General features: G+C 43.6%; 1 protein-coding gene across 1 annotated transcript; it reads right to left on the bottom strand.

Moving 5' to 3' along the window:
• Positions 1 to 257: 257 nt before the first annotated feature.
• Adgrf2 (adhesion G protein-coupled receptor F2) lies at positions 258 to 21628 on the bottom strand. The gene is made up of 9 exons (XM_041655096.1): positions 21557 to 21628; positions 17109 to 17151; positions 16280 to 16434; positions 15086 to 15328; positions 12064 to 13425; positions 6517 to 6558; positions 3760 to 3819; positions 1540 to 1616; positions 258 to 329 (listed from the first exon to the last, which is right to left on the bottom strand). Exons 1-8 carry the CDS (start codon positions 21626 to 21628, stop codon positions 1569 to 1571), a joined length of 2025 nt encoding a protein of 674 aa, XP_041511030.1. The 3' UTR covers positions 258 to 329; positions 1540 to 1568.
• Positions 21629 to 24005: the final 2377 nt, after the last annotated feature.

The following is a 24005-nucleotide window of genomic DNA, read 5'->3' on the forward strand; positions in this document are numbered from 1 at the left end:
CACCTTTGCTGAGAAAAGCCGAGCTTTCTCCCTGATGATAAATATGATTCAGCAGTGTGGAGGTGGAGGCACCAGTGAGACACTGTTGTTGATACCCACTTTGTCTTCTTGTCCCTTGCGGATGCTTAGTGTGTCGTATGTAGATTTGCAGTTGGTGGGCCAGACATGTTTAGAAGCACAGAACAGCTTTGACAGGAGGGGCCTTCCACGTGTCACCCCCTCCTCCATCAGCTCTGCAGGGTAGAGGCTTCCGTCAAAGTACGCAGTGGCAAGAGGACAGGGATGAAGTACATGCTTCCTCAGGCACTGCCAGTCCAGGAATGAGCAACCTTGTCAAGAAGAGAAAATCACAGCTTACACATACAAGTTGCAAGATGTGAATGCTTTGCACAGTGACCAGCTGCCCGATGGACAGTCTCTTCCTAGAAAGCTCTTTGGGACCAAGGAAATTGTCCTCCTCTATTCCCTGCAGGTGCTGAGTTGTAAGCCTGGCCTTTCAGTAACATGAACCACTTCATTTTGGAAATAGGGTGAGACAAGATCTCAGGTAGCACAGAACATCCTCAAACCTTTTATGTAATTGAGGATGATGTCATAGTCGTGATCCTCCTGCCTCCACCTCCCAGGTGCTGGGATTACAGAGGCATGTGTTACACACAACTGAACCCATGTCCTTTGAACTATAACTCCTCTCAGCAGTACTATTTCTTTCTACAAGGCCTTGGACCACTGTCAAGGCCACGAAGGCTGCTGGAGCCTGGATGGGTTGGAGTAGGATATGGGAGACTTTCTTTACATACCACAGTGCCTCTCTCTGTATCTCCCTGTTTCTCTGCATTCTGTGAGTCGTGGTCTGTGTGTATATCACCCTCTCTGAGTCAGTCTGCATTTCTCTGAGTTCCCTATATACCCCTCAATCTCTCAGCAGACACTTCCCATCTCTGTGCGTCTTCCCGTGGAGGTGAGTACTTCAGTATATTTATATGTGCTCCAGTATGCTTGTGTGTTTGTCTCTGTCTTCTACACTGTTGTTCTGAAGCCTGTACACGTCTACAGCTAGTTGGCCATCCTCCAAACCTGAGTTACCGTGTCCCTCTCTGTGACCCTGAATTAATTCCTCCTGTGGCTCCTTTCTCTAACTCTAGTTCCCTATGATTGTCCAGCGACTACATCACTACCCTGAGGAGTCTCCCCCATATTGTCAGTCATAATTTCTTGACCTTTTAACACTAAAAAAAGAAAAAGGACCACCGTATATTGATGATGCAAGATGCCCTAGGAGTGGAAAACAAGAAATGGAGAAGAGAGAGCCAGAAAGAGAGGAGATCCCTACTCAACCCCTTAAGCATATCCAGGCCAGGTCAGGAGCCTTCTCAGATATGCTTTATTGTCTTATGGGACAAAAAGTCAGTAACCTAAGAATTTAAAATTGTGCCTTGTTAAGACAGGAATCAAGAGAATTTATTTCGAATTATAATCAAAGAAATGCCATAAACACGAAGCATGCTTAGTGACTAGACTCTCTTGCTGTATACTCACCTCCCATGGTAGGGATGCATGCTGCTCTGTTAGCTTGGCCCTTTGGTGGGATGACAAGAGAATTCAGAAGAAAGATCCTGGTGAAGACAAAATATTGCATTTATCGGTACCAATCAGTCTGTACTTATCACGGTGATTCTGGGCACACAGAGAACCTGAGGCATGGGAAAATATTTTACCCTTTCATATCACCTCCTCCTTTCCTCTTCATATTAAAACTAACAACCTAGCAACAGGCTTGCCCAAGGAGTCCCGCTCCACCATAACTGGCACCAAGAGAATTCCGAAAGAGGGGGAGAAAGACAAGAAAGAGGAGGAGGAGCAGAAGGAGGAGCAGGAGGAAGAGAGGAGAAAAAAGAGAGGAGGAAGGGAAAGGAGGGTAGAGGAGAAGAGAGAAAAGAGGGAGGAAGAGGAGAAGGGATAGAGAGGGGGAGAGGAAAGGAACCTGGTGTCCTGCCTCAGTTTCTTAACAGCTTTTCTACTGATGATCCTCAACATCAAAGTTCCCCTATACCTTTTGTGTATGTTTTAGACATGTGTGGTCTAAAAAAGCAAGACATTTAAACATTGGCAGATCTGTGGCTACATGAGCGTAGGCTAGTTCATCTTGTCAGCTACAAAATGAACACAGTAACATATGGTGTCTTGGGTGTTGGGGAACTGGGACTGGTCCTGTCCAGGTAGGTGCCTTAAAGGGTGACATAAATCTGGACTGTAGAAGATTGCTACCAAGGATTAGTGGCCTTCAAAGCAGAACGCTAAATGGATGGTAGCCCTGCTTCTGTACTTGGGCAAGGGTGGTAAAGCTAATGACAGGCAATGGCCTAGAGCTGCCGAGCAGAATGAAGGAAGAAATGCAAGATGAAAGGTAAATATATGTTGTACTTAGACCAGAGGCTTTTAACCCTGACCGCACGCTAGAATCACTGCAGAGCTTAAAGTAAATGCATAGGCTCAAGCCTTGAGAGTTTCTGCTTTAATTTTTGAGTGAGGCCTGAGTTGTGGTTTGGTGTAGGTTCTTTATTTATTTATTTGTTTGCTTTTGATTTTTAAGTTCCCAAGATATTTCTTAGATACGGCCAACATCAAAAACCACTGACTTGGACCATCAACAATAATGAAGGGCTAGGTGTCTTTCTGACTTACATAAAAACCAGAGAGATAGAGAAAATGACTGTTTGTCTTAGGCCTCAATGGCCAGAATATCCCTATGGTGGCCTGAATAGATCATTCTAAAAACACATGAGGAAAGGACGAAGGCTACTATTTTAGAAGGGATTTGAAATAATCAGGCCAAGTTCGAGAAGAGAGCCTTTGGTGGTTTGAATGAGAATGGCCCCTATAAGCTCATATGTTTGAATACTTGGTCACCGGGGAGTGGCACTCTTTGACAGGATTAGGGGGTGCAGCCTTGTTGGAGGACATGTCTGCTCTCAGTAAGTTTGCCCCCTTTTATAGATGGGAGAGAACATAAAGAAATCAGTAATCTCCCAGGAAGGACTAAGAAGTTGACCAAAGTTTGGCTAAAATTAAAGAAAAAGAGGAGAGAGAGAGAGAGAGAGAGAGAGAGAGAGAGGAATAGCAGGTGACAAATCAAAGCCACAGATTCCCTTCTGTTGTTGGCGTGTTGCTGAGGTCAAGCCTGAGTCCCTTTTGCTAACATGCAAACATTGTCAGTTCTTCCCTCACCCAGAACAGCCTAGCATCACAATGAAGTTTATAAATTACAGAAAGAGAGGGTAAGGTAAAGGCATATCACAGTCCAGTCCCCCAACAATGCCTGGAGCACCTCCGCCACATCCACATCCCTGAACTGGCCCTGTGCCTATGCCATTCTGGTAACCATGGCAACTGCTTCCTTGCTAATCAAGCTCCTGGGAAGTCATTTGTATTGGGTTTCAGCGTGTGCATCCCTTGAATTTTCACACTGTGCCCATGACCACCTGAGCAGTATCAGAGAGAACCAGCAGGCTGTCGCGGGAGCCCGAGATTCTTCATCTCCTTTCATGGCTCCTTGTAGTCACCTGCTTCCTGTTTCACACCCACAACACCTGCCACCTTGTCACCCCTCTTTACACATCTAAACTGGCTTTTGCCTTCATATTCAGACATCATACTCCATAAAGATTCTGAACAGCTCAAAGAGGGACCCACCCAGAAAAACTCTACACCGAAGGGTTTACACCATTCCCTTGCCAAATGAAAACACAAAGGGTTTACCTCTGATGCTCTGGAGACCCATTTGGCAGACATTACTCGACTCTTTAAGGCTTCTCTTATCTGGAAATTTAACAAAACGGGTTAGCAATTGAATGTTTACAAGAAGTTAGCGGTGTGCTTGGATGTGACTAACACTGTGACAAGGACACATGTGGCTAGCTGGGTCCTTTCGGTGGGTCAGTAACAAGTGGAGTGAGCTAGAGAAAATCCAGGAGACGAGGAGGGGCAGAGAGGGAAAGCTTCTCTGGCAGGCATGGGTCCCTGGTCTTAAACATGAACCCAGTGGCTATGAGGCAAGTTTGCGCAAGCTCAGGGATGCTAATTACAGCTTTGGCATTATTTTTTGAACCGTTAAAGTGGTTCATCACATCCCACATCGCATCTCATTTGGAATTATTCAAAACTTCTATAAAGGAGGGGGGAAAGTACCACACAAGGTCATCAGTGGGTCCAGACTCAGGAAATCATAACAATAGTGATGACTTTATAACTTTACGGTGTTTCTCACGTCTGCCATCCCATTTTAGGAAGAAAATAATCCTCAGACCTAGATACTGTTGTCCCCACTATACTGCTGAGGAAGCTGAAACTCCAAGATCAAATGACATCCAAACTGAGCCAGCTGCACAGATCCAGATCCAGTCTGGGATTCATGTCCATCCACTGTAGACCTTCCTGCCTCCCTCCCCAACCCTTTCCTTTTTCCTTCCTTTCTCCCTTCTGCCATAGAAAATGCTGCTTTCTGAGGCCCTACATATATTGTCTCCACACTAAGGCCCGTGAAAGCCCTCCAGCTCAGGGAGACTTCATCGCTCCCTGTGAAGATGTAAACTCTTTGCTGCAAGTTTGTAAGGGAGGGAGGGGCTCCTGGCATCCAGGGGGATCTTCAAGGCCATTTTGGCACTTCTATTGGCATTTCTACTCTGACCCTTTTAAAAATTTTGTATTTCATAATTGCACAATATTCGCTTCATATAATTGCATGCTGTGCACATTAATAGTAAGTGAATTTTGAAAAATACGCTCAGTTTTCAACTGCTGGTGGGGTTTCCAGGACTCCTCATGCACATCCCTTTGCATCCCTTAGTCGCGTCGGGCCCTATGACACTTCCTGTATTTGTCTTTTACATTTCAATTTTAATGAAGAGATTCTGATCTTAACAGAGACTGCATAGCTTGTAATTCTTTGCACCTAACTCTGGCACACAGAGAAAAGTTGCTGCCATTATTTGACTCTGTGGGTTAGTTATGGCATCAGGTTAGTGGACACACAACCCCAGCCACTATGACTGTGGAGTACTGTAAATGTTTCCTGTGTCTTTGCACCTATAAAGTTGCTTTACACTTTCTCGTTTAAATCTGGGACTCACAAGCACTATGGAGCAAGACCAGTATTGAGACATTCCTTGTGAAGGTGGGCGAGGGTTGCCTCAAAACAAGCCCGTTATAAGCTGAGAATATCTTAAGTCAGAATTGGTGTACCTGTCTACTGAACACCACAGCTTTGTGGCACTGTAGAGTGTTGACTGTTTCCCATAGTAAGCTCATGGCTGCCTCAGAGCTGTGGCTTGCTCCCACTGCCAGTCTGGTGAGAGTGTCTGTGCTACATGACATTAGCCAGGAAGGGAGCTCGGTTCAAGTGGTGTCTCCTCTCAATCAGTACCATTTTGCACAATGATAAACTCAAAGGCTTATGAGTTGGAACGTTGTAAGCCTGAGGCCATCTACATACAGAAATTCCAAGGATAAGTGTGTGTCACTGCTGAGTGACTTCCAGAGTGATGCAGCATGTTGGTAAGGCAATGAGAGGACTTTTAAAAAAAAAAAATTCTGTTCACAAATCTTTGATGGTAATTTCAATAACATCAATATTTTCAAAGCGTGATACCCTAAAGTGGACACGGGTGTTTTGCTTCCAGTTTTGTTCTGGTGTTGATCCTTTTTCATTTTTCCCTTAACTTTTTACTTTGTAGTCGTGGCTCATTTGCCTGTGTGAATGGATCTGCACCGTGTGTGTGCACTGCCCCCAGAGGCCAGAAGGAGGCATCAGAGGCCCTGGAACTGGAGTGATGTGTGAGCCACCAAGTGAGTGCTCGAACTGAACCACTTGGCATCCCTCATTGAGCAGTCCTGTATTCCTGGCACACGTCCTTCCAATCCGAGAGATATCCTCCCAAAATAAGACTGTGAGATTTAACTAAAAATTCCATTGCTGCCATTAGAAATCAAAGCAGGACCTTGAGGAAACTGTTTCTTCACCCTGTGTCTCTCTTTTCTCATCTCAAAGAGAGAATAGAAACTCCTCGATTGTTTTGAGGTTTAGAGCTACTGTAATGAAATGTGCTCCTCAGAAGAGATTGAAGGACGATGATAAGAATCACCTGCATTAAAAGAACCCTGATGGGGCTGGAGGGATGGCTCAGTGGTTAAGGGCACTGGCTGCTTTCAGAGCACCAAGGTTCAATTCCCAGCACCTACGTAACAATTGACAACCTTCTGTAACTCTAGTTCCAGGAAATCCAACACCTTCTGGGCTATGCAGACACTATAACACTTGGTGCACAGACATCATTTCAGGCAAATACTCGTATACATAAACATAAATAAAATCTCAGAACATTTTTTAAATGATGCTCTGTTTCAGGGGGCTGCACAGAGATGCCTGAGGTCAAAGTTCAATAAGTGTTCTTCACAAGTCAGCAGATTTCAGGTCAAGTATGCAACCCAGGAAAACCAAGGATGGCTCACACACAATACCTTTGGATCCAGGATTGTTCCAAACATGAGGATGAAGAAGCCCTTTAAAAGAGGGAGAGGGAAGAAGATGCATTACAATACAATGATGATGGTAAGAGTACCAAACACGACATTCGTCACATCATTGTTACAAGAGCTTTATTCCGCTCATCCCTAATCTTAGGCCGCAATGTCTACCCACTGGTTCAACAGATATTGCCTGAAACAAGAACAACAAACCTGTTACTCAACAAAGAGTACCACTGTTGACACAGAATAAGGCCCCTGCTTCATGTTAGGATCTTAGGAACTTCATGTTGAACATCATGAAAATTCTTTTCATTCAACAGGAGCTGTTCCCCTCAAGATATAAGTACTCAAGAAAGATGTAGAGAAGATGCAAGGCAGTGTAGGCTTCTGGCCTCTGAGCAGCAGCTAATAAAACACACTTGCACAGCACAAGGAAAAGTAAGCATAGTTGGCTGCCCATAACCCTCTCACATCACGCATGCAGAGGAAGACCACATCCTCCACAGCTATGATCCATCTGTGGTTATGTCTTTCTGTTTTCACTTGTCTGCTAGTCACAGCACAAAACCTCCCTGGATGAAGGAATTTCAAGGGACAACCCCATTTTTCTGATGAGAAAAAAGAAGAGAAGTTCAGAAACACAACTTTTAAAACACTGTAGACAGCAACATCCTTTCGACCCACTTCTTGGATGCTGGGTGGCTTGGGTGGTGGGTGGAAAGGGAAAGTGAGAAGTTGAGCTTCCCTATGGGCACTCCCTGCTAAGTCACTTTGGCCATAGCTGAACGTGAGCCCAGGCAGAGGAATGCAGCTGGCACCATAAAGATGTCATGGTCAATTGTTCAGCAGTGAGACAACAGCCTATTGCTACCACAGTTGATGAAAAGGCAGCTGACAGATGGGAGACGACAAGAACCAGTGTGAAGCCAGACAGCTCATTCCTTCCTCTAGTGAACTCAAATGCTCACCATAGACAGTCCATAAATACCCAAACTTTGTCTGCACGGAGATTTTTATCAGACTGAATATTTATGTGAATTCTTATTTTAGAAACGCTTACAATTATTTAATTTTACTTATTATCGGTGTGTGTGTAGTTTATGGACATGTAACTATGGTGGGTACATAGATGGGTGTCATGTCACACATGTATAAGCCAGAAAATTGCTTCCAGTGGTCAGTTTTGACCACCTGCATTGCTGTGTTGGAGTCTCTCTTATTTCAGCCACACTGCATTCTCTATAGGAGCTGGTCTACAAGCTTCTGACCAATTCTCTGGTCTTGACCTCTCATCTTCTGGGAGATTTCTTGGTAACAGAAGCTTACCATTGTATCTGTATGTAGTACCATATGTATATATGGGGCGGCACTAAGGTTGTCAGGCTTGCACACCAAGCCCTTCAACCTGTTGGTCCATCTCACCAACTCTCACACTCCTAAGCCTACACCTGCCTTTAACTCTAGTGTGAACATGCCATGGTTGACATGAACCATTAGTTTTCAAAGTATTACTCTTGTGAATATGCTTGGAACAGACACACACCAGCCTGTGTTGGTACTAACGATGCGTTTGAAAATCAGAATATTAATGAGATTGGCCCAGTGTAGAGATTTACTTATTGTAGATTGAATGGGAATGCCCTCCAAAGGCTTATAGGTTTGAATGTTCAGTAGAACTGTTTTGAAAGGATTGAGAAGTGTGGCTTTGTTAGAGCAGGTATGTCACTGGGGTGAGATTGGAGGTTTCAAAAACCCATGTGAGATTCAATTTCTCTCTCTCTTTCTGAAACCTGGAGGTCAGGATGTAAAACTCTCAGCACCTGTCTGCCTCCTGCCGGGATGATCATGGACTAACAGTCTACACTGAAAGCAAGCTCCCCAGGCAAATGCTGCCTTTTAAGAGTTGTCTTGGTCATAGTGTCTCCTCACAATAATAGAACAGTAACTAAGACATCTAAAAACACCACAACTGTAGACTATCTCCTCTATACAAATTCGTGGGGTTTTGTTTTTGTTTGTTTTCTGAGGTCTTCATCCAGATTTTAGTCTACAATGCTTTGTTCTCCTACTAAAATACCTTTGGGAGATGAGGGTGTCTCAAAGTCCCACCCAGGCCACAGAGGCTCTCAGAGAAGACAGAGGAGGGAAGAGGCAGCAGCTACAATGACACCCAAGGCGGCCACTGCCTACACACTAATTCTTCCACAGTAAAGGGATTGGCTAGCACCCCAATTAGTAGAGATATTTCCATAGGACTCTAATCGGGAAAAACCTTGTTTTGAAAGGGCTTGTCTCCTGTATCTTCTGCCCTGCAGCCTGTTGCTCAGTCAGCTTCAGCTGCCCCTTCACCTCTGCTAACCTTAAGCCCCACCTTTGCTGCTGCTGCTTCCCATGCTGCAGATGGTATCTGACTGCAGAGGATCCATGGTTCTGCTCCCTTTCCTCATTACTGAGCATCTCAAGGATGCCCTGATACAGAGATAGGCAAAGGCTGTATCAAAACAGACAAACAAAGAAGTGCGGGGAATAAAAGACTGTTGTTTTTAATGCGATTCATTTCCTTGTCCATCTGTGTCACTGAATTTTACTGATGGCTTTATCTATAACCAGCTCACAATATTCCTAAACTATAAGTCAGCTTCCATGAGCCAGCACAAGTCAGTACAGCACTGCCTTCTCGCATCCCAGTGTCTAGCCCTCACCCACACTGGTTGGCAGCTGCCCACAACCTCATAGGTACTGCCATCTCAATGACTTCATCCTTCTCCTTGCCAGAAGTAAAGACAGAAAATAACTTGAGTTTCAAGTTGATCCTATGACAAGTGAAAATGCCCACAGTATCAAAACTCAGGCACTCACAGTGCACTCCAAAACAAGAGTCACAAGTCAGGTAGCCTGAGGGGATCACAGAAAGGCGCTGCTGTGGTGTGAGTGGCGTGAGACAGGTGTGTAGTAGGGTTTACAAAGAGTAGCCTGTAGATTGGCTGAGCTGAAAGTTAGAAACACAGGGGTATTACCTCAGCCCCATCCATGACTAGCTTTGTAAAAATGTTTAATGAGCTGACAATTTCTGACACTGCTATAAATCTAGACTACAATACACTTTCTATAGAAATATAAAAAATAGCCAAGGTTTAAAATGTTACATGTGCCCTCGTACTATTAACAGTGCCTCCAAGGCATCAAAATGTTTGCTATAAAAAGTGAATCATTTGTATTCACATTTTAAATGAGGAAAGTGAATAGATATTTGATTTGAAGTCTCTGTTACCAACTTGGTAAACATATATTTGGAAATACTTTTACTGGTCTCTCTACACATTCCAAAAAAAAATGTATAGTTCTTTAAGAAACTAGAAACTTTCTTTTTAATTGATTGCAACCTGTATACTTAATGTATGTAATTTTCAAGAAGGAAAATGTTAAATGTAAGTACTATTTAGACATTAAATAGACCTATATGTTAGATCAGTGGAAAACTGAGATATAACTTTGAGTGAGAAGGAAAATCGCACAATTGCTATGATGTAGTTCAGTGGGTAGAGCACAGTCTACAGAACCCTGAGTTTTGGAATGTTGGAGGCATGCATGCCTAACAGGTACATAATCATGCACATAAGTTTTCAATTCTTATATTCAGCATATATTTGTATAAGCATGCAGAAAGAATTTGGCAGTGATACAAATGAAACCGTGAACATTGCTTCATCCATAAAAGTGTGAGAAATGCCCTTAAAGATTCTGCTGTAACCTGCCTGGTTCACCCAAGATGGCATGCACTACTGTCTCAAACCTCTGAGTAGCTGAGTAGCAGACAATACAACAAGGGTAAAACATGTAACAAACACCTCCAATCTGAGTCTAAATTTTAGAAGAGGTGATTGCTAGCTTTCTAAGTAGTAACAACACAGAGCTAGAGATACAGTTCAGTTGGTACAGCATTTGCATAGCATGCATGAAGCCCTAGGTTCAATGTCCAGGACCCCAAACATGGTACATGGTGGTGTGATGTGGGATTCCCTTCTGTCTGCTGTGACTATGTCTTATTACCATTGATTAATAAAGAAGCATGCTTTAGGCCTACGGCAGGGCAGAATAGAGTAAGGTGGGAATTCCAATCAGATAGAGGAGGAAAGAAGGCAGAGTCAGAGAGACACCATGTAACTGCCGAAGGAGACAGACACTGGAACTTTACCCAGTAAACCACAGCCTTATGTCAATACACAGAATAATAGAAATGGGTTAATTTAAGATGTAAGAGCTAGCCAATAAGAAGCCCAAGATAATAGGCCAAGCACTGTTTTAATTAATATCGTTTCTGTATGATTATTTTGGGTCTGAGAGGCCGGGAAACAAACAAGCAGCCTCTGCCTATAAATTGGCATGCCAACATGGGCTGACTATATCCACATAAAACCTGAGAGTGTGTGCGTGCACACACACACACAAAATAGACAGAGTTTAGCACAGTTTCTTGGTAGCCGCATTTTTTTTCAGATGGGCTCTGTTTGCTGGCAGTGATCAGGGGACCTGCAGCTCCTTTAAAAAAGGTTTTCCTGATTCAGCAATAGGAGCAAAAACTCCCATACTTTCAAGAAGGCAGCTTCCTGGTTCATGTTAGTTGCATGAAAAGCTCTGGCTCTTTCAGAAGGCTGAGCGTTAAATGAGATCTGTGAGCAATGTGTTACAAATTACTTAATGGAAACATTGACCTGCTGTGTTCCCGGAGCTGGGACAGAGAGAATGGCTTGCAGAGCTGGCAGTAAACATACCTCTGCCATGTTGAACTGGGCAGAGCCAAAAGGTAGGGCCACAGAGTTAGTCCTAGCCATACCTGCTTAGCATTTAAAAGAAAAGGCTCTTCTGGTCAAAAAAATAATTATAGATACATATTCAACAAAGATAGATTCAGATGAAAAAGACCTCTAAATGGGTCACAGTGTTGAATAAATGAACATAGGCTTAAGAGAGAAAAGAAAAAGAGCATAGACAGTTATAATATAAAAGCATATAGTCATAGATTAAAGGAGTAAAGATAATAAAATAAATATTAAACTTGTGAAAAAATAGAGTAAGAAAAATAAACCACATAAATGTGGGCTATAAACAGAGAGTCTGGATTATGTATATTATTGTGTTTTCTTTGATTTTTTTTATTGTGAATGAGCTAGATACAGAGAGCTATTTGATTCTGGGGGCTGCTAAGCTAAACCAACATAATATTTTAAATGTATCTTGACTATAAACTTTGGGTTTATGTTGTTTCGAAAAGATTCATACTTCATTTTCTGAGCACCTCTAGAAAGTAGCAGTCTCTTTTGTATGAGAAAAACATACTTGTCATAACAAGACATGCAAAGATCATGCTACATATTCTTTGTAAATAAGAGGGTCAGAATTCAAATCCAGGCCTTTCTGAAACAAAATATATCTCTGTTCCATCGTCTTCTGCATGAGACATGGTACCACGGGCTCCTGATCACAAAACAGCTTCACAGACCGTCCCACTTCAGATTCTCCCACGGCATCCAGACTTACCTGTAATGCATTGAGTAAGGAGAAGATAATGTGGAAGACCAGAGAGTGAACCCTGATGACCGTGCCTATTCCAAATCCCCAGGTCAGCCCTAGCAGTGGCGTGAGGATGGCGATGTTCTTACAGATCCTCACGATGGCTCTTACTTCCTGGAACATGGAACTGCCAATGGCAGCCCTCTGGGTCTTGATGATAACCAGTGTGACTGTAATCAGGTTTACTACTACGATGGCCAGAGCTGGGACCACAAAGGCTAGGAGAGCCTTGGTCATGTCCCAGTTAAGCCAGCAGGCCTCAGGGCGAAGGTAACCTCTTCCAGGCTCCGTGACAGCAAGAGTGATGACAGCAATCACCAAAGGGCAGCCATAGCCCACTGAAAAGAGAGAGGCCACTAGGAATGACTTGGGCAGTGTATGGAACACGATCAGAATTCCATAGAGGATAAGGAGAGCCTTGGCAAGCATCCAGAAAAACACAGCCAGATAAAAGAAATGAACAAAAAAGGTCGCAGCCACACATCCATTGTAGTGGGATATTGGACCACTGAGGAAGGAAGCCACAATGAACCACACATCAGCTATCAGCAAGGTGGCTGCAATGTTAGCAATACACAGGTGACGCAAATATGAGATCTCTGTCTTTGTCACCTGACTCCAGACTAAGGCCTCAATGAACAGGCAGATGATCAAGCTGCAGATGGAAATGCCCAGGCCTATGTACGTGATATAAATTAGAACCGGGTTCTCCAAGGTATCAGGTGACATGAGAATGGAGAAGGAAGAAAACCACTTGTTTGGCAAACACCTGCAAACAGCCTGCTGGGAATTTTCTTGAATCAGCTTACAAGCTTTCTTGTCCCATCTGCTCTCCAGGGAATGCCAGCCCACGCACTGGGACGTCCTCCCTTCTGCCTTGCTGATCTTTTCAAACATCAATGAGATATTTTTAAGCTCCTTAGGCAAAATGACAGACAGGACAAGCCCATTCACGGTCACGTTTTCCAAAAGACTGGCTTCCAGGATGGCCCCGAGAGTTGGGAAGGCAATGCTGATGACCCGGGAAGGAGAAGGAACCTTCTGCAGGTCTTCAGTTGTGAGCAGTACCCTCCCAGTGACTTCATCTCCCGAGTCATTAATTCTCATTGAGAAAGTGAAATTCCTCCCGCGGCTGTCCCTGGACATGATGGTGCCCAGGGTATGAATGAAGACATGTGATATGTTGATGAGATGGTCCTTCACAAATAGCTTGCTTGCAAATGAATTGATTGATTGGAGCAAGACACAGCTGCTGTTTCTCTCTTGGATGAAGGTCCAATTTGATATGCTTGTGCTGTTAAGAATATGGTTAGCCATGATGCTGTAACTCTGTCAAAGAAGAACTAGCGTTAGTGGTAAGCCACTCTTTGAAACCTCCACTACATATAAGACTTGCTTTTACAAAGTATAGTCTTCTAGCCAGCAGCATAGGCACTCCCAGAGATCTCCTTAAAAATGCTCACACATGCCACCCCAAACTCAATGCGCCCTATTCAGTATCTTAACTAACCCCTAGGTGACTTGCTTGCACAGTAAAGCTTAAGTTTACCTGCCGCTTGTAACCCACATACTGCATGCATACCATAATAGATATTAATGCAGCCCAACACATTTTTACATGACAATACCATATTACAACGTCAGAAGGTTGAACAGGAACTCAGAAAACAGCTCAGTCACTAAAGTTCTTGTCATACAAGCATGACGACCCAAGCTCAGATCCCCAGCACCCACGTTAAAGACAGACATTGTGAAACATATGTAATCCCAGCACTAGGGAAGCAGAGACAAGTAAACCCCAGATGCTCGTTTGGTCAGTCAACATATCCAAATCAATGATCTCCAAGATCAGCAAGAGACTCTGTCTCAAAAAAATAAAGTGGAAAGAAACTGAAAAAGACATTTGACACCACTCTCTGACCTTACACGAAAGAATACCTGTACACAGAGTACACACCCACATGAATACACACACACACACACACACACACACACACACACACACACAGAGAGAGAAAGAGAGAGAGAGAGAGAGAGAGAGAGAGAGAGAGAGAGAGACCCTTGGATAGCATTTAGAGAATGTTAGTTATCTTAAAGGAATTCCTTGTCTTTCTTTCCTCTTTTCTGTTCAGTGTCATCCTGGGAGACAAGGTGAGCAGCTTCTACTTGCTCTTTTCTACCACCACTTCCGCTGCACTCCTGGGCAGAGCCCTTTCAGTTGCCCTTTCTGAGTGCCTGTAACGTAGCTGACATCTGTTAGTCCCAGAGTGTTACAAGATCCTGTGTGGGACTATGCTGAAAACTGGAACGTGACCACAGGGTTGAATCACCCCTCACTCCTCCCTACTTTAAGCACCAAAACCATGAAGAAATGAATCCAGTTTCATTTCACACTTCTGTAGTTCAAAGGTTTGGCCACTTATTCTGCTTCCTGTTTTAACAACTTGTTCTAATTCACAAAGGAATGTACATCTTCCTTTGTGCACGACCCACAGTGTTTCTTCAATAATTTCAGTAGCTTGAGTGCGCTTTAGAAAAGCAGACTCTGGCCCACTACAGACTCATCCTCTCTGGCACAAGTCCTCAGAGACCCAGGGCTTTGAAGGCTAAGGCAACCATGGAATCCATCACAAACAGCCTTGAGCCTTCACAGATTCTAGCCGGCATTGAATAAACCCTTCAAAGGCTCAACTTCTCATGGACTCAGCCCCTCCCAGATTCAACCCATCACAGACCCAGACCCTGGGGAAAAATTAAAAAAAAAAAAAAAGAGCTCTCCCTGGTAATATGTCTTGACCTGGCATGTGAATTATTCTTTTGTTTATTATTCTTCCTTCCATAAGATTCATTAAGCACGTGCTACGTGGCACATTCGAAATACCGAGAGGGCAATATGGTTTCCAATCCCTGGGAAGCTCAGAGGGTATTCCAGCTAACCTAAGCTCCTCCCCCAAAGAGATAATACTGGCTGATCTGCAAGGCCACTCACCCACATCTTTTCCTCGTTGACCTCTCTGGTTAGGACTGTGGAGATATTGTGTAAGAGATCTACCACCATAGCAATGTTCCCTGGCATCTGGGGAGACTCCCGAATGCTTCTGGTGATGCAAGATAAATCCTTGGGACACTTTGCCATCAGCATATCTGTTATGGTCTGAAGTTTTCTACGTGAATCATCATGTAGAAGTATAGTCGATTCAGTGGACTGAACTGAATATAATTCCTCATCCTCCTGAAACAGGACCAAAGGAAAGAAATCCTTTATTTGTTCATATCAAATACAAAGGTACTTCTACTAGAATTTAAGAAAGCCCCATTATACAATTGCACATCACATAAAATGCTTTCATTTTTCATTTTCAAAGAGGCATCTAGGGTGGAATAACTTGATCAGCACCAAGATGTATAAAACAAAATGTAAGTCTGAATTCCTCAAGGGACGGCTCTCTAGCGCTGTCTGCTCAAACATCAACTCTTTCCTTTACCGCATCACTTCAGACACTTCCTGGGCATGTACATCTCATGCATATCTTGTAGGTTTAAATGGATTCCTATTGACATTTAACTTATTTTTACATTATCAAGAGGTGAACCAAGAGACTGTGCTGTTTAAAATTAGCAGGAGCTGGAGACTTGGCTCAGTAGTTAAGAGTGGGTACCGCTCTTGCAGAGGACTCAGGATTCGGTCCCTAGAACCCACACCAGGTGGCTTGCAGCTGCCTGAAACTCCAGGTCCAGGAAGCCTGAGGCTTTTGCAGGCATCCAAGTCACACAAAGATCCTGATGGAAGTACAGCTTCTCACCTAGCAAAGTCTGGGGAGCAGCCCAGAATTCATGGGTCTAACAAGTTTAGGGGGTGTTACTAGTCAGCGAAGTACACTATGAGTACCAAAGCTTTGGGGTATTTTGAGGACTGAAGGCAAAGATGTTTGACTCTAGTTTAACTATGACAGCTCTGGATGCCTCTCCTTGCTCTGTCTTGATGGCCTGCAGGGAACAGGATACACTGCCCTGACTTTCGGACACAGAGAAGAGATCAGTGTTTATGAGTTCATGAACTCACAACCCATTGCTAACGTGGAAGCCTGTCTCTTCCCCTAAGTGGGCCTCATGATCCTATCTGAAGCTCCACTTCACTCAGAGGCCTCGTGAGAATCCATGATAGAGGAGAAAAGGACCTTACCTCAAACATGTTCATGGCATTCAGAGTGTGGCAGGTTTCAGTAACTTTGTGCCATTTCTTGGCCTTACAGGCAAATTTCATGCTACCCTCACTTTTTGGAGGGCAAGATTGAAAGCAGGGGGCATCACTGTCCTTACAGACACCCTCACATACACCTGGGGAAATAAAAGGCAAGGCATCCATATCAGATGGAAAGGTCTGAGGTCGTGGCCGCCCAGCCAGTCAATAAGGTGTCTCTGTGGCAAAAGCACAACAATTATATACACATGGGTATCTTTTCTCAGTAAGATTGATGATCAGAAATGGATCAGCAGTCATTCCATAGTTGTGAAACAGGATCCTGTTCTTCCTGACAGAACGACATGCCACATTCCAGTGTTTAAAGCCTACTCAAGTATAAACTCCTCCCATCAAATAAGAGGGAAGAACACATGGGTTTCTCTCCTGAGCCACCCTCCCCTCACACACCTACAAAACCCTTCAAAAGACCTCCTCGGAGTCCTAGAGATATGCATGTCACCTCTAGTTTGGAACATTATAGCAAGCTCCATGGTCAATGAGGCCTATTCTTGTCACTGCCATGGTTTGAATTAGCACAATGAGAATTCACAGCCAAGAAGTCTGAGACACGGTAGAGCGGAGGATGCTGGGAAGATACGAATATGGCTGGGGCTAAAGATGCAATGGATTTGCATGTAAGTAAGGAAAGGACAAATGTCATCTATCAAGGTGAACCATCTCTCATTTCATGAGCCAGAGGGCTGAGAATGGCCTGCTGTCACAACACATGATAAGACTTCCATGTGATTGGCAACTGCTACCAACATACCATGTGGCCTGGACAACACCGTATCCTTGCTTTTGCTGGTGGCCTGAAAAGAGAAAATCAAAATTCTCAACAAAATCAAATGTCAACAATTGATACTACTGGTTCATTTTAATCACAGACAAACAACCATATCCAAGTCAGCTGTGACGCAAACACAACCACCGAAAGCCCAGATGTTGTATATGGTCCAATGACATGTCTTTCTACTTTTCCCCCCAGTGCCAGGCAGGGGGATGGTCCTCTCCTCCCAGTCATAATTCTGTGTCACTACAGTCTCTAGTCTGCACATAAATCACATCATGGGCAGAGGGAAGTTTACTAGAAAGCTCATGAAGACTTACTTCTCTTGTATGGGCCCCACTGAATCCTGGGAGAAGGTCAAACCACATGATCACATGTTCACATTATCACATTTATTGTATTTTCAAAGACAAAATATTCTAACTGCCTTCCACCTGTTGAGGTTACCATTTTTGTCTCTCACCCCTCCCCCTTCACACACTGTTCTGTTTGGGCACATTTGTTGATGACATCAAGACAAGGAGTTGAGTGAGGAATACATTTTACTGGATTTAGTAGGATTTATGTATATAGTTTGCAGTCACTTCTAGATTATAAGAACATCAACCCTTAAGTGTCATTAATTCAAAATATTCACAGGTGGCCACAGAACTATACAACAACAAATATTAAGAGCCCTGACATCTTACAGCTCTGTGGAAAGAAGCTGGAAGTATCCCTGACTTTTATAGCAATCCTGTATATTGACATAAAACTGCTATTAACACGGTGGAGAACTAAGCAGTGTTATTCCACAGTAGCAGCAACGAGGGAAGTGTAGGGCAATGCAAAAGGGAAGAATGGGAGGCTGAAGAGACGCCTCGTCAGCTCACTAGGAGCACCAGCTATTCTTCCAGAGGCCCTGGGTTCAGCTCCCAGGACCCAACTGCACTCACAGCCTTCTGTAACCACCGTTCCAGGGCCTCCTAGGGCACCAGGCACACACGTGGAGTGTAGATGTACATACAGTCAAAACACCCATGCACATAAAATAAGTGTTTAGAAAAGATTTAAAAGTGAAAGAATGATCTTTTGATTCTCTATATCACAGAAATTATAAACTCTTTAGCATGCGCAATGTTAAAAATGCAAGTACAGCTCCTGAATTATTATTACCAGTATTATTTTTACTGCATGAATGAACAATGTTGAGCAATTACTGGTTACAAATTCTTTAAGCAATTCTCTTTAAAATTTATTTTGATTCATTTTCTCATTCTAAAAAAAATGCTCACTTTGATTTTGTATTTTGCGTTACTCTTCTTTAAGGGGTGCCCCCCACCCCACCCACCCATGCATATCTGGCTGTCCTGAGAACGTGGCCTAGGAAAAGACCACCAACCCACCTGGGCTCAATTCCTGAACTGTCCTTTAAGAAGAACCACTCACCTGTATGCACCTCCATTACCCCATCTGTAGGCAGAACAGGCATTATGGCTTTTATGGGGGAATAAATAAATTGACCATGAGAAACCCTTGGGGTCGCCCTTAAAAGTGCGAGATCTGCTTGTGATTGGGCAGCAGTTACTATTCTGATACTGACCAGTGATTCCATGGAGCTCATGTTTCTCCCTTCTGAGTGATCTTTTCTGATGGCGTTCTGGATGCGCTGCTCTCCCTCTGCCTTTGGAAGGCCTTGTTACCCACACTACCGCACAGCGCTGCCTAGCCTCGGCTACTGGCACAGCACTGCCTAGCCTCGGCTACCTGCACAGCACTGCCTAGCCTTGGCTACCTGCACAGCACTGCCTAGCCTCAACTACCCGCACAGCACTGCCTAGCCTCAACTACCCGCACAGCACTGCCTAGCCTTGACTACCTACACAGCACTGCCTAGCCTTGGCTACCTGCACAGCACTGCCTAGCCTTGGCTACCTGCACAGCACTGCCTAGCCTTGGCTACCTGCACAGCACTGCCTAGCCTTGACACACCTTCCTGCTACCATTCTTCTCTTTTTCATGCTAACTTCTCAATTAAAATTTAAGTTCCTTAAAAACATAATTGTGCATTGTCTTCCTTTCCCCCATATAAATAACTCAAGATCTTGCACGCATGTACACTTGTGCAATAACATATTGGTATGCATGTGTACGTTCACAAATACAGGAGTGCGTATATTAACGTGTGTATGGGAAAAGAGGCAAACTCAGTCTTCCTATTTCTGAGTGAAATGAGTGCCCTCTAGTGGCCGGGAAGAGCATTATTCATGGCTCCAACTTTTATTTCAAGAATCTAGCGACTAGGGAAGACATTTTCTGGACATTGTTGTTTGGCCGACACATGGTATTCATTTTCTTTTCTTATTAAAAATGTTATATTTCTCCATGTTATTAAAAACAATAATAAATATTCCCTGTTTGTTTTTTTTTCTATGAAATAAAGCTACGGAGACTCTGAGTTGAGTGAGGTCTCTCCAGAACTGAGGTGTCACTGAGGAACTCGTGAAACAGGATTCCTTGGACTCGCCAGTGCATGACGGCCTCTCGTTTTTATTCATGGGAACAAACCCCTAGGGTTTCAGTCAAAAAGCTGCATCGCTTGCACTAAACTGGAAGACTACAATAATATTTCTAGACGTCTTGAAGGCTGTGTAGATAGTCTATCCGATCTCCTTATTTTATGAATAAGAATGCAGAGACTGTTCTAGAGAAGGTGACCTGAAAAAGGCCACACAGGGAACTCTTCTTATTCCTGACATTAGAATCTGTTCTTCTGATTCCTTCAGCTCTGCTCTTTCCAAAGGTCAGGCACCAGATCAAGAGCCAGCAGGATATGTGGCAGGAAGTGAGGGCCTCTCGAGTCACCTAAAGCCAGTATTGACATGACCATGATCTGCAGTATACAACTGTGGAGGATGCCTGGTCGCTAAACACTCCAGAGAAGGTACGGGTGACTAATTGCGTGTGTGGGCAGGACATGGGACGCTGTCGACAAGAGGATCTGGGAAGTCTGCCTTCTTACACTGCTGACAAGAGGTTCTGGAAAGTCTGTCTTCTTACGCTACTGAGGTTCTAGAAAGTCTGCCTTCTTACACTGCTACCAACAAGAGGTTCCAGAAAGTCTGCCTTCCTACACCAAAGACCTGATTTGCTTCAGCCCAGTTAGCTTCCTTAGGTACATCATGCCTGGTCCTTCTGGTCAGTTCATGTCTAGGTAGCATCCAGGGTGAGTGACTTTACCTCCAAATATTAGCATTCCTCAACCTCATTCTAGACAGAAAGGCAGACACTAACCTGCCCCGCTTATACTGGAGAACTTCCCAGTGGGCATGTTTACCTATGGGAAAGTAAGGAGAGGGGTAGCACCGGGCAGCTTTGAGGATCAAAAACGCAAACAATGGAAGAAAAGGATAGAATGTTCCAGGCAGGGTGAGCCCCAACAATAGCAATAACAACTGCCTCCCATGCAGATGAGAAAACAAAGATAGTACCAAGCTATGGACATCAGAATGCCCCCAGAAGAGCATCTTCCCATAGCTCCTATAATCTCTCTCTGAAATCAGGTTTCAATCAGTGTTACAATGAAGGGAATCACAAAGAAGAAGGCCAAGCTAATTAGGTGGCCAATGTTGTTTGGAAAACTCAGGACAAAATTTCCAAAATCATTCTTGCCTAAGGAGGCTCTTGTTCATCTTAACTCAAAAGAAGTCATTCCTTCATCACCAACCTCAGTCCCACTGTCTATAAAGTAAGGGATAAGAGCTTCACCCGTGAGTCCCAAGACAACCTTCCAGGTCCCACAGTCAAATAATAGTGCTCTCCCCCAAAATAATACTTTAAAATCATCCCTTCAATGTTTTTATAGCACCATGTTCCTTCACACCTTCTTTTCAATAAATAAGAGGAAAATTAAAGCCCAGGATGAGGGAAAATATTCCACAGAGAGTCGCAGGGTTCACTGGCCCTACATACTAGAAGAGTAATTTACTATAAACTCCACCCTGTTCTTCTGCCAAGATTCTAAAAGGAAATGCTATTGCCACTTTGAATGAGATGTTGCCTCATTGTGCCAAATCATTCTGAGGTCCTGCCCACTAAATATCTCTAGCATCTCCTGGGCACTGTGGCAACCTTCCCTAGCACTACTACTCACAGCCTCGGGGAACCGCAGCAACCCTCGGTGTGAAGCGAAAGAGTCACCGCCAAGAATATGGGGGTGAGGCATCTTACCCTTGAATTACATTAGCTTCGCTGGATTTCAGAACCGATTGGGCAAATTAACGTGAGACAAGTTCATAGCAAGGCGGTCTTTCCTGTCGCCTGTCATTGTCATTTCTTCAGCTGTGCTGGCCCACCTCATCCCCGCCTTCCCCTTAACACTTCAGCCCTCGGAGCTGGCGACTGAAGCATTCTCTGTCCGTTTGTCACCCACTCTCCCCCATTTGTACCTGGCATAATATCCTACAGGATTCTGTAGGCAGAAGAAGCACCAAGCCGTACAACCAAAGGGCAGGGGTCATTGTCTTCCACACACCCGATATCCTCGCCTCTGTGAAAAATAGACAAGACATCTTCAACGTGAAGCTTTTATAGCATGGTTCCCCTGAAGGGGCCGTGCTCATAGGAGACTTGACTCTGTCTTCAGTGCTGCCCAAGCATCTGGCTCTCTGGCCCGCAGCGGCGGTCCTATCACAGTCATTATTACCAGGAGGCTGCCGTGGGAGCACCGGCCCCGCTCGCTTGCTCGCTGTCGTTGATTTGCATGGCACGCCTCACATAGGAATCCCTCTAAGCAAAGCTGCTTGATGTATTTCACCTGCCCTACTGGCTCTAACAAATAACAGCCTGTGTTTAGGCAATGGAAATGTCAGTTTACTCCCTGGGTTAGAACAGGGCTGGGAACTGTGTAGGAAGCTACAGAATATAAACAAGGATTCTTGTGGATAACCGTGGCCTAGAAATACCGTTGAAGGATAAGGGATAGGCTTATCCTATTAGCTCGCTCCTCCTCAAGCCAAGAAGTGTGTCTCCCTACATAAATAGGAATTTCTGGAATTGAAGTGTTCTTGTTCCGTTTAACAGAAATTAAGACAAAACTAAAGCGATTGCTTACCATCTCTAACAATGTTGGCATGTCATAGGCATGCAATATACTCAGAAATATACCCAACAGAGGAAGAGAAATGGATGAAGGGGGCAGGAAGAAAGGAAAGAAAGAGAGGAAAGAAAGAAGGAAATGTGGGGGACGATCTGACAAAATGCATAAGAGACACAAAGGATTGAATAGAGCCTGCTGGCAAGGATTCATCTGAGAATATTAACATTAACTCTTACTAATTTCATCCTGAGTGAGAGAGTAATTGAAAGATAGTAGATGTCTACACTCCCAGAAAAAAGGATTTGCATAATCAGAATTCATTGTATGCATGAATAAAGCCTCAAGTACAAATCCATTATTATGCATAATTAATACATGCCCATACACATTTTATTAAAAATAAAATTCAACATGTACCCAAAGGCATGTGCCCCTCCCACCATGATAGACTGATAGGTAATAGATAGGTAAATGGTAGGTGGATAGATAGGCAGATGGGCATTAGATAAGCAGTGGTGTTGGTGCTTTTATTCCTTTGCTCTTTAACTCTTCTGGGGTCACCCAGCTCCCAAATAAATCCACATGGAGTCTTATTGCTACTTATAAATGCCCAGCCTTAACTTGGCTTCTTTCTAGTCAGATTTTCTTAAATTATCCCAACTGTCTTATGCCTCTGGGCTTTTGCCTTTCTCTATTTCTGTATATCTTTTCTTTCCTTCTTACTCCATGGCTGGCTGTCACTGGGTGGCTGGGCCCTTCCTTTCTCACTCCTCGATCCTTTCCTCCTAGATTTCTCATTTTATTCTCTGCCTGCCGGCCCTGCCTATGCTTTCTCTTGCCTTGCTATTGGCCATTCAGCTCTTTATTAGACCAATTAGGTGTTTTAGATAGATAGACAAAGTAACACAGCTTCTCAGGATTAGGTGTTTTAGATAGACAAAGTCACACAGCTTCTCAGAATTAGGGGATTTAGATAGACAAAGCCATACAGCTTCTCAGACTTAGGCAAATGCAACATAAAGAAATGCAGCGCATCTTTGCATCATTAAAGCAAATGTTCCACAGCATGAACAAATATAACACATCTTAAGGTAATATTCCACCATAAAACAGATGATAGACAGATGGACACGCAGATGATAGATTGATAGATGATAGATAGATAGATAGATAGATAGATAGATAGTAGGTAGATAGATAGATGATACATACATAGATGATAAATAGATGGTAGATAGATAGATAGACAGATAGATGGTAGATAGATAGATAGATAGATAGATAGATAGATAGATAGATGATACATACATAGATGATAGATAGATGGTAGATAGATAGATAGATAGATAGACAGATAGATGATAAATAGATAGATAGACAGATAATTGAAAGAATAAGATTCTTGGCTGTAATTGAAAAGCCAAAGGGCTATCACAATGGTTGACTTTTTGCTACCTGATCATTTTTAGCCAAAAAGAATTCTTCCACCCAATCATGCATCATATGTAATAATGTCATTACTAAAACAATGAAATTATATTAATATTTTAATTCATGCTTTCTGCCTTGAAAGACAAATCTAGCAGAAATTCTGCTAAAAATCCCACAATTATGCAAAACATTCGCAGTACATCTTTCATCATTCAGTTAGCACATTTAAGCCTCTCACACAATGCGAAGGGGAACATAATTTTTTCCATCCTCTCATCCTAAGTCGATCAAACAAACAGTGACTCCCATTGAAAAGCAGCTAGTGATCTGTTAGATCATCACCAAGGCCAGCACCACTTTGAGCACAC

This window comes from Microtus oregoni, unplaced genomic scaffold, assembly GCF_018167655.1.
Source record: "Microtus oregoni isolate MIOR12 unplaced genomic scaffold, Mior012 000007F_ref0000211, whole genome shotgun sequence".
Lineage (NCBI taxonomy): Eukaryota > Metazoa > Chordata > Mammalia > Rodentia > Cricetidae > Microtus > Microtus oregoni.